General features: G+C 31.3%; 1 protein-coding gene across 1 annotated transcript in view; it reads left to right on the top strand.

Annotated features, from left to right (window-relative positions):
• The window catches only part of LOC111056187 (fasciculation and elongation protein zeta-2), a 69,921-nt gene extending 59,045 nt beyond the window's left edge, over nt 1-10,876 (top strand). The window contains exons 3-8 of the mRNA XM_039437615.1: nt 2,206-2,364; nt 3,308-3,413; nt 4,745-4,989; nt 7,044-7,119; nt 7,665-7,730; nt 8,506-10,876. Of these exons, the coding sequence (XP_039293549.1) occupies nt 2,206-2,364; nt 3,308-3,413; nt 4,745-4,989; nt 7,044-7,119; nt 7,665-7,730; nt 8,506-8,522 (669 nt within the window). The 3' untranslated portion in view covers nt 8,523-10,876. The remainder of the gene's footprint in view (nt 1-2,205; nt 2,365-3,307; nt 3,414-4,744; nt 4,990-7,043; nt 7,120-7,664; nt 7,731-8,505) is intronic.
• Nucleotides 10,877-12,265: the final 1,389 nt, after the last annotated feature.

Raw genomic sequence — 12,265 nt, 5'->3', positions numbered from 1 at the left:
TATAGGATGTTTATGTCGAAACTTTTACTGTTATCTCAAGCTGATAGTCCAAGTAGTTCTTTCCCGTGAAGCTGTGTGACGCTGGTAGTCTCTCATACTGTGCCGTTCATACACTCTCACCCCAACAAAACAGTAAAAATCGACAGTAACTTAATCGAGAATAATCGGCTTGAGTTAACTGTAAAAGTTGCGACATAAACGCCCTATACCACAGAATTAATAATAGCATTAGGAGATTTTCACATTAGCATTAATAGTACAGAATCCTATACCACAGAATTAATAATAGCATTAGGAGATTATCACATTAGCATTAATAGTATAGGAGATTTCTCTGCCTATACTTAAGCTATTGTTTCTCTAATTATCTATGATGCAACCAAGATTCAAAAGATAACAACATTATATTCCGTTGATTAGTGATAATAATTATGATTGAGTACTTCGTCATCCAATGGTATTCAGAAACTAATATCAATCTAGATTGATTCTATAAAAGGACATTATAATTCTTCCGAGAATAATAAGCAAGACAGAGCCAAACATTGAATCTTCAAATCGAATAATCGGTTCATGAATTCCATAACACTTGGATCTCTTTGAATTGAAAAAGTAGACTCAAAATGAATAAATTAAAGTTAAACAATACAAACAAACTCATTCAGATTGGAATGAGAATCCTACTCAGTGTTTTAGGTGGATCTCGAATCACTGAATGTCAATGAAAAGTTGCAAAAAATGAAACAAAGATCACTAAAAACAGAATAAATTGAGAGAATAATATGATCATGGGAACCACATGATGATTTAAATGAACGATAATAACCTTTTTGATTCTGAAATCTATCTAACACATCATAATAATTATGTTGCCCACGACTATGTCAGTAAATTATTCAGTTCAGACTTTAGAGATAAGAAGATGGGATGTACACAAAATTACTCAATTCAATTTTCAAAATTGAAACTTATCAGTCTAAATTTAGTGTAACGCTATCTAAATTAGAGATTAGAAACAGTAGTTGTCAGATCTGGATAATTGCCATGCAACATGAAAACATTAGTGTAGTGGAATTCATCTCAAACCATCAGTATTCCTTCTAAAGAACATCGCTGCTTCCTATTTAACCAATGTTGACTGTTCAAAGTGAACATCACTAGTGTAGAAATAAGGAAGCAATTCATCCGCTCAACACCCACTCAACGATTAGAATGTTTGAGCAAAGAAGTGAAGAAGCCCTAAGAATAATAGCGGCTACACCAGTAAGCCATGTGCTACTCTTTCAGAAACAGCTAAACTGTCAGCAATTGCTGAATTGAGAGCAGCATTGGTTACTGAATTAATTGAAAGCAGCATTGGATGAATTGGAAGCAGCATTGATTGAATTAGAAGAGTTGGTGGAAAATGCCGACTGTTTAAAGTGAATTTATCACTACATTTGAAAAGAATTATCACTACATTTCAATCTACTCAAATATGCGGGAATATGTTATCTTACAATTAAGACTATGCAAAGGCTAAAAATAAACTTTCTACTGGTGATATTTTTCAAAGTTTTTCGATCTGTATATCATCAAGTTATAGAAATGGGAAAAAATTCTCAGGAAAACATTTTTTCCGATCATTACTATTTTTGAGATATGAGCGCCTTAAGTTCAAATTTTCGGGACAGAACATTTCAAATTCGGTAAGAGTTAAATCCATGAGATATAGAAGATGAAGAAATATTGTTGATTGAATAAAACCATTTTTTTTTTGAAAATATCAATTTTTGAGAAAGTTATTCAATTTACCAAAAATTATTCAACTGAAAGTTATTTTCGTTCATTTTTAGTAAATTGAATAGCTTTCTCAAAAATTGATATTTTCAGAAAATTTTTGTTTTATTTTATTAAAATTACCATGAAGAATTTATCCTCTAAATCTCATTGATTTATCTCTTAACGAATTCGAAATTTAACGTTCTGTCCCAAAATGTAATGTAATTTAAATTGCTATTCTTGATTCTTGAATTATTACGAACACTGCTGTTATCATTAAGATTCAAATTTATTACTACTATACCAGACATAATTTTTTGGCAGATATCAATTTAATTTTGAAGGTAATTTACATTTTCAAATACATCACTTTGAGAATGCGATGAAATAGTTTGAAATGTATTCAATTTATAGATTAATAATTGTATTTTTTCTTTTTCTCAGGACAAACTAATGGTGGATGATGGAGAACTAAGCTCGGAAGATGAAGCAGTGGCGAGCGACTTGGACATGCACTCTCTCATTCTGTCAGGACTCAGTCATGACACAGAGCCTGTCAAAACTGCCGAAGAAGTCATCAGAGAAATCGATGATATGATGGAGGTAGAGAACAAATAAATTTTGCTCGAAAATTATAGACAACATTGATAGTGCTGAGAAACATTGGATAGTGTCAAGATTGCTCAAAAATAAATAGAATTTTAGAAAAATATTGGATAATTAGTGTTAAGGTTGCTCGAGAACTAGAGAATTCATCAGTTTCCCAGAATGAATTCGAAAGAAATATTTATTGAAAGTTAAGAGTTTGGAACAACAGAATTCAAATGGGGAGGGCATTAATATGAATATAATCATTAATAATGAATGAATAATAAATATTATTAAATTAATAATGAATAAATATTAAAAAATTAATGATTAATATAGATTAATAAGGGAGACATTAATCAACAAAAACCTTGTAACAATATTGATGTGAAGAACGTTTAGAATCAATGAAATTTCTGAAGATCCAGACATGAGCATTATGAGTGGTATAATGGATAATATTCTTATATGGATTTTAGAATGGAAATGTTGAATTGCCAAAAGCTGATTGTAGAAATTCATTATACATTATAAATGTGAAGTTACAAAATTGTGTTAAGAAATCAATAATATATTCTTAAACATTTGGGTTAAATAAAAAGAAATGAAAAGCGTAGGTAGGAGCGAACTCTTGACGATTATAATTTAACCATAACTCTATAACCAATTCAACCACTTAATAGTATAAAAGGAATGGTTAATAGACAAATTATTGGTTTATAATTTATATGAAAAAGGTAACAATAAAAATCTTGTGAAAATTTTTCAAAACTTCGAAAAGAATTAAACTTAAGTTACACCTGAAAAATGTTGGGAATTCTTAAACTTGAATAGAATTAATAATAAGTCGTTCATCATTCAAGGAAGAAATAATCCTCTTACATTAATCTATAATTAGAATAGAAATTACAATTTGTGATAACGTTTAGAAAATTTGATGATTTTTTTCATATTTCAGGAAACCACATCGACTGAATGCACCCCAGATTCTGAATGCCTCGATTCTATGGATCCCCTTGCCAGAAAAGCCAAAGAAGTTGTACATTCTCCATTATATCAAGACAGTGAGTTTTTGCAAATTCTTGTTCACCTCTAGAGCCATTTGTTAATCCATTCTTTCCAATGAATTTCTGTTCTGCTGGGTTGAAAATTGATATAGTTGTTTCTTATGGGAGTATTTACACATTGAAAAAATGGAAACTTGCAGACACACTGATAAGAGCCAATAGTATTATTTTATACTCTTTTTCCAAATACTGTTGGTTCTTAAGGAATATTCTACATATTTGCAGTTTAGCAATATGAGAATGCCCCTCTAAGCAAGTATTTTTTTTCCAAACAGTAATTATTTGAAAAAAGGTTCAGATTAAGATTTCAATCGTACAGTTGAGATTTTAAGCTATTGTTTCGAACAGATAGGTCTGAAACTCATTGCAATTCACAAAGTTGGATGAGGTAAATTTTATTTATTCTGAAACCACATCTTTGTAAACTTTGAAACTCGTTTCTGAACTTTTAAAATAATATTTTTATTATCCATTGAATACAGATAAAAATACAATTGGTTCTCGTCGAAGTTTTCACACATTTGTAGTCTTTCAGTGTATGAACACTCTTATAAGAGAGTCAATATTATTTTTCTCCTGCTCAGATCTTTAGCAAGTAGCGAGCTCAAAATTTGTACCTTAACGAAATGTGAAACATTGATGTATATAAATGTAAATAATACCCACACAGTACACGTATGTTCTGAGCATTTTCTAGGAACGTTCTCAGAGGTATTATTTTTTATGTATAATTTAAAAATAATATATATCATGAAACACGTACATCCTAGACCAGGCAAAGAATGCTCAAAAAATGTATACAGGGAAAAATTCGAAACATAATATTCCAGTATACAATGCAAATATCATAAACGAGTTATGGAAATGCCAAGTACGGTATTTATTTTGTCAACAGACTGAAAGGAATATGATATTGAATCCATCTGAATGATAATAGCTAGATTAGTCTACTTCATTTTTTAACTAAATACTATTATCATAATAATATAGTCTATATTATTTGAACGGCATAAACCTATTATATACCTTTTTGTGTAGTTAAGAAGATGATATTGTAGTAATTATTCATATTAAATAGAAATACTAAGAAATTGTCAAAAACCACAGATTTTATTGATAGTTAGAAATAAAAGATAGTTAGATTTCTTCTTAGATAGTCTTCTTATTTAATTACTATTATATACCTGAAATAGGCCTATCATGTATATCATATCATTGTAATAGGGCCCATGAATAAATTAATTTCTCTTTGGAACAATACTTTTTTGGCTGGATAAATTAATTATATCTCATTTATTAACAATAAATACTCATCAATTTTTTTGCAGAACTGAAAACCCTGAGCGTGTGTCAACTGAACGATCTCTACTTGGAACTGGAGCTACTGATCCGCGACTTCTCTGAGACGCTCATCTCAGAACTAGCTCTTCGCGATGAACTAGAGTACGAAAAAGAACTGAAGAACTCGTTCATTTCACTGCTGCTCGCCGTTCAGAACAGACGTCGCCAGCATCATGTGGAGAAGAAGAGGGGTGGACGGGCGGGGGGTGCTAAGCCCCCTATTGAGTCCAAGGTTAGTTCAGTTATTTATTTTATTTATACATTACATGATACCATAGAGAAAAGAGAGCATAAAACGATATGCCATGGTATAGGGAGTTCATGTCCTAAATTTCAAGCCGATGTTTTTGTTAACTGAAGCTAATTTATTACTGTTGACCACTGTCTATTATTACTGTGTTGTTTGAGTGAGAGTGTAAGAACGGCACAGTATGAGAGATACCATCGTCACATCTTTTTCTTTTAGCTTCAATCATTCGATTGGTAGACAGCTCTCCATCGTTTTCTGTCCAGAGCTGTACTTTTCAGTTGGATGTAGCTCTGGATCCCTAGATCTTTGGTTACTTGTTTCAGATATTGTGTGCGCCCCCTGTGGGTTGGGGGAGTTTTGAGTCGATCATCGTACTAAAGAATGTGTTGAAAACCAGAATTCACCCACAGCATCCATGCTTGTCGTAGGAGGCGACTAAAATGGACCTCAAGGCAACTCCAGAAGTTGCCTTGCCTTCAAACCCACGGGATCTGCCTCATCAGTGCAGTTTCGGAGGGGCAAAAAGATGAACCCAAGAGACCAGAGAATGGTGAAACTCCAGGTACAAATGTGGGTCAAGAGGCTGAGTCGAGGGTGGCCGGGCGCCCTAGAGGCAGTTTGGCGTCCCCTCTCTCAGCGGAAGGACCTACAAAAAAGCCAGGAGTGGAATTCACGTAGGTTTGTGGGTGGAAAGGCCAAGACTCACCACTACTCGAAGAAGGGTGGCCATTCAGGCAAAACTTCTTGGGAGAGGTGAGGCTTTTGGCCCTTCAGAGTTTGGGAGGGGCAAAAAGAAAAACCCAAGAGACCAGAGATGGGTGAAACTCCAGGCACAAATGTGGGTCAAGAGGCTGAGTCGAGGGTGGCCGGGCGCCGGGCGCCCTAGAGGCAGTTTGGCGTCCCCTCTCTTAGCGGAAGGACCTACAAAATGGCCAGGAGTGGAACTCACATAGGTCTCGAAGACTAATCAGTCTGAAGAGACTGCCAAGTATATCACACAGGATTGCGACAAGGATTGCAACCAGGTAATGAATGGAATGTTAGTATAGGGAAAAATCCCTAGTTCTTGTAAAGGACATAGGTATTGGTTTGCCCAACTAACATATTACTTGGGAACACAATAATCGGTTGACGTGTGGGGCTCTTTGAACCTTTGGATCCTTGAATCCGTCTCTTCAAAAACAATGAAACAATAAAAAATTCAGATATTGTAGCCATCGTCACATAGCTTCACGAAAAACAACTACTAGGACTATCGGCTTGAGTTAACATTGGAAATTGCAATATAAACGCCCTATACAATGGGATATATTCTTATACTATCTTTTCTCTTTGATAATACACAAATTATATCACTTTTGATGGGCTTGATCAGCAAAGGAGAGTATCAATATCCTAACATATCAATTTCGTATTATCAAATACGAGAAAATTTTGAATACAGTTGGCCTATTTGAATATAAGTTGAAAATAAACTTCCTAATATTTCTTTCCAAAAATATATGTATTTTATCAAGTTGACGAACAAATTAATATTAATATGAATGTAAGGAAGTTATCTTTAGCATGAACTAAGCATTAATAGATGATTAAATGACTTGAAGATTAGTGTTTTGATAATAAAGGAATCACGCTTGTAACAACAGACCATATAAGGGCACTTCTCATTATGTAAACATTGCATTTAAATCGGTCATTTGAGAAACATCATTAGTCAGTTTTAAATTTTTCAGTAGAGGAGAATAACGTTTGAGTACTTTCACTTTTTCTAAAAGAACTTGTGCTGCTCCAATGGTGAATAAGTTCTCAAAGAGGAGCAAAGCAAGCTCTGAATTATGTTACTTCAGATGAGAATCAATGTTGTGATAATTCATTCAAAGAATTATATTCCACTGCTAACTGAATTTAACAGGAAAATTACTGATGCAGTTACTTAAAAGACTGATAGTGAGATTCAGTTGTGTATTTTTCAACAAATGAATCAATCATATAACTCTATGAACGAATTAATTAAAATATATTGTTTTTTGTTACAGTACTTGACTACCGTGATACCGTACCATTTGGATAGTGGTCCATTGGACAACCAGGCACTACAAGTTCTCATCAAGAGTAAGTTGACCTAGAGAAACATTTTTACTTATAGTGATGGGAAATTTTTTTAATTATAATAGTTTTTGAACGAAAATCTAAATTGAATGCTGTCAACCACCCTGAAGACTTCTGCCAATTCAAATATTGTATTGGGAGAACAACTAGAAGGAAATTCGATGAGAGTTACTATTCAAAAATAGTTTGCCATCCCGGGAATCGAACCCAGTACCTCCTAATTGCCATTTAAATAAATGCAATCTTTCATTTATTTTTATTGATGATTGAAGCTCATGTTCAGCAATTATCATGACACCTGGAGTCATCATAGTAGTCTTAATTAAAAAGTTTTTTATTATTGACAAAAATATAAGACCAGATATGAACTGAATTTTATTTATAATTATAACAAAACAAAAAATGAGAGCTACAAAGTGAAGATAATAAAGGGAAGAGGAATTATTTTGATCGATTTGTATTCCAGTTATATGAAATAGTAATAAGGCATGTTTACCGGTTGGAGATAGTTTATCATAGTGGTAATTAAAATTATATTCCTTTTTCAGTTCTGAAAGCCATCAATGATGACAGCCCTACAGTTCCCACGCTACTCACGGACTACATATTGAAAGGTGAGTCAATAATTTCAATAAGTTTTATGAATATATCAGCTCAAGTTAAATCATTACTTTAAATATAAATAAATCAGTTCTACTACCTGGTTTTTGTGGAATTATCTATTGTAAGCATCCTAAGCAAAAATCAGAGTCAGAGTTTCACCCTAAAGCTCTTTGCAGAATGAGTGAGTCCTATAAATTTGATTGTCCCTTGGAAAATAAATCTCAATAGATACGGCTATTTACCTTATTGTATAACTATGACTCAAAATATTTATGTTCAATTAAAAACATTTATCAGTGGAATTGGATACTCTATAAACCTTTGAAAAACTTTCTATTGAATTATAGGTCCACTACCATCAATCTATGCTAGTTCATTATTCTATTAATTGAGATTGATAATAGAACAATCTCATTTCATTCTATTCATATTTGTTAAGGTGGGAAAGTTTGGATAGTAGTCACCTCTATTATCAAACGACGACATAGGTGAAGTTAACTACACTTTATTGTCGAATAGGCTAATTGAGAAAGCTGGATGAAAAATAATTCATCTTTCAATTGTTTTTAATAACCAGAGTTAGTTTGGGCTCTTTCTTTGTATATCCCAGATGTTGAATCTTTTTAGACCTCTATAATTCTACTTAATACTATTATTAGTTCAATTAAATATTGAACTATTTATAGACTGTCTACTATTAATAGACTACTATAATTCTACTTACTACTATTATATAGTATTTCTTATAAATGAATTTTATAATTTGAAAATTGTTCTCTGTTTCAGTACTATGTCCAACATAAACACCCAGATCACCTCCCCCCCACCCCACTACCGTCGTCTACTAGCTTGCGATAAAGTGAAATGAAAAATACTATTCTCACAATATCTCTGTCTTTGTCACTCGCATTATGTAAGCAGCTGAATAAAAAATGACAACACAGCTTGTAACTAATAATATTAATAAATAGTAGTTGGTAAGTTTAAAAACTAGTAATTAAATAACTGTACATAGAAATTTTGTTTAAGCATAGATTGTATTTGCTGTATTTATGTACTATAGCAGGTAAGATTTTTTTAATCTTTGGCGTAACTTCAAGAAAATTTGAAGCTTATTGATAATTTTTCGATTTTTTTGAGAAGTTTATTCTAAATCTACAGTGGGAATCAAATATAATGAGGTCAGTTAATTTCATCAAAGATGTCCAGAATATAGACCTATATGGAGGCCCAATGAGATCTAATTTTGGAGATACACCGTAATGGAATAGAGCATTAACCAGCAAAATTATACGGAATTATCTGAGTCACTTGAGAAAGAGTTTATTCCAGTTATGATTGAAACCTAACTTACTATCGTTGTATTTTGATTTCTACTGTATTTGCGAATAAATCTTCCGAGACTCACACTGGATGAAAACCATTGATAGATTAATAAATGTTTGGTGTAAGTTGTATGTAATATTTTGATCAAATTGTAATGAAATGAGAATAATAAATGTAATTTGTAAAATTATAATTATCCTGAAATGTCTGTTGTGGTGGAAAGCTTTGTATGTGTTCATTGATTTAAAAATATTATGCTTTTATTGTGTGATTTGGCTGAGAAGCTTCTCGTCATACAAATTATGAGTATTCATTCTTGAAAGTTCATTCATTGTTTGAAACTACATGTCACTTGAATGAATTCAAAGTAACAGCAGTTAACAGTTAACAGAGTCAAAACATTTCGTATAATCATCATCATCATCATTGCATCCACCCCCTTTGTCATTCACATATATTATTATTACCTCTAATAATTCTATAATGTATTTCATATTTCGTACAATTCCAATAGAGTAAAACAATCCCCGATATTTATTGATATTGTAGTATAAAAATATTTGAACTGATTCTTTCCAATGTGTTTCATTCATCTCTTCTTATGAATAAAAAGAAGGACAACAAGTAAAAGATATAGAAGATCGAGAAAAAATTGAATGATTTATAACATAGAAGCGAAATTCAAGAAAGAGACAAAAGTCAAAGGAAATTAACGTAACAAAAATAACAGAATAAAGACTTCAATTGATCAACTTGCAATAATTTTTTACCTTCTTATAGAGATTAAATTCGTTTCAGGCTTTTGACCTATGAAAATATTATTCTAGAGTAAATTTATCCCACTTTGTAAATTTTATTGAAGCTCTTAGCTGCATATTTGTTCAGTGAAATGTCGCTTATTGTATTTTCCAGCCTCTATCTTTAGATTAATATAATTATTATTGAATGTAATGAAACATAATAAAAACTTATTGTGATGATTTATTACTTTAAATATGTCGTGAGAACAATCACAATTTCTTTCAATAATCAGTGGATTATATCATATTATTATTGCAATTTTTAAAAAAGCGAATATATTACTCATTACTACCAATGATAATAAATACAAATTCATACTCCATATAGTTATAATCTTCTAGTAAATTCATCAACAATATTTTTCGAAATTATAGCCTACTATCATGCATATCAAAAACAGAACAACATAAAGTTATCTCTCAATATTTTTTCGAATTTCTATCTAATGTTATATTTATCATCTGTGATATTTTGTATGTTTTATTTGAAGTGATAATCATTTAATGTTTTTTATTAGTGTATGTTTGTGAGTTTCTATTTGTAATGTATTTAATTATCATGCTTGACAATATATTCATTTCTAGACTACATTATTCAACAGAAAAATAATAATTTGTTTCAAAATATTTTATTGATTGAAATTCTCAATATTTCTTTGAAAGCATATATTTTTTGAGGAACGACCGAAGATAAGCTAAACTATTAGCCTACATTACATAATATTATTATGTGTCAAATGATCTATCATACTATTTGTAGTAACTTAATATAACAACTGTTACTATTCATAGTGATAGGTAACTTATTGATCCACTATATTTCTCTATGTAACAAGAATTCAAAATAATATTAGAGGGATCATAGCCCCGGTTTAGTAATCAAAATATTTTCAAATACAGGAAAATTTGATCTAGTCGTACTGATAATGTTTTGTTTTTGTGTAAATATACATTTAGTGAATGAATATTACATTAAGATGGTCATGTTATATGCAATATCAATATGTGATAATAAAAGTATTCGAAAATCATTTGTTCCTTATTCAGTTTCTAATGAACAGAAATCCTGAGATGTGATAAAATGTATCTTTAGTATAAGATTTAAATTGATTAGCAGCAGTTGCGAATTATTTAAGATAGTTAGGCCTATTCTTCACAAGCTGCAAAGTTAATGTGGATCTTATGATCCACAATAAACAAAACAAAATTAAATAACAACTACAATACATTAATAGTTAACAAATCTGTAATACTAAGCATACTAAAGATGAACTACCACTTCACTCTCTTCAGGGATCTTGGTGAGGAGGGGATCCAGCATCTCCACAGCATGGATAAAATACAGATTACTTTTATTGTAATTGACTTGAAATCTTTGGCACTGCCTATCTGAAAACCCCAGTCCTTACAGTATTGGTAATGACTTCAAGTAACAATTTAGTATTAAGCTATGTAAAAAAATGAAAAACTCAATAGAAATTAAATAAAAATTTACAATATGCTGCAATGATAAACTTCATGAATCAAATCACTAAGATAATTCCATATTGGATAAAATTAAAATTACAATAGGATAGTCCATAGAAAAAGGGAAGTGTTACAAAACATTAAAGCAATGATGAGGCTGAAAGAAAATTATCAGACTACTCATCGAATATTAGGCCATCAATTATTATTAAATTACTCTTCAATATGAACTTATTAGATTGAGCAATAAGTTAATGGGTTGATTTGATTAAATACAGCACCAATACAGTACAAGAATAGAGAACGTAAGTTTTACTAGAAATAAATGTTTATCTATGCTTGAAAATTTTGACTTCAACATTACATTGGAGGAAGTCTCTGGGAATGTGGTTCATAGGCAAATAATAATACCCCACAGTTGAACATCTTTTGATATAAAATTCCTGCCTATCTCGATTATTGAAGGCAGGAGGTGTAAAGTTCACCCTAGCCAGCAAATTGAGACTTTTATTCTTGCATTGTCCAGTATATACAAAAAGTCAAGACAAACCCTGGAGTTCGTGGGAATTAGCCCTCTCTTTTAAAAAAATCAAGAATCAACGTTTTTTAATTAGAAAAGTTCTTACATACCTCGATTGAATGTTTTTTGTGCGCTGCGATGTAGAAGAGAGACAACTTTGAATTGATCAATAATTAATAAATACTACTGGATAAAAATATCCTGATAATACTTGAGCAGTTTGAAAAATGCTCATTCATACCTATGTAGCTCTGTATGTAGATATGCTTTCACGAGCATTTACCGACGGTCAAATTTAATGTAGAATCAGTTTACTTTTGTTACGCTCAGAATTTGTTTTTACGTCAATTTTTTCGTACTTTCATCATACGCTGTGAAATCTTTCATTCTATAACTGAAGAATTATATGAGTATTTATTTTCCATCAATTTGG

The sequence above is a fragment of the Nilaparvata lugens genome, chromosome 11 (assembly GCF_014356525.2).
Source record: "Nilaparvata lugens isolate BPH chromosome 11, ASM1435652v1, whole genome shotgun sequence".
Lineage (NCBI taxonomy): Eukaryota > Metazoa > Arthropoda > Insecta > Hemiptera > Delphacidae > Nilaparvata > Nilaparvata lugens.
Note: the sequence above shows the minus strand (reverse complement) of the source record. Positions and strands in the feature narration are given on the sequence as shown.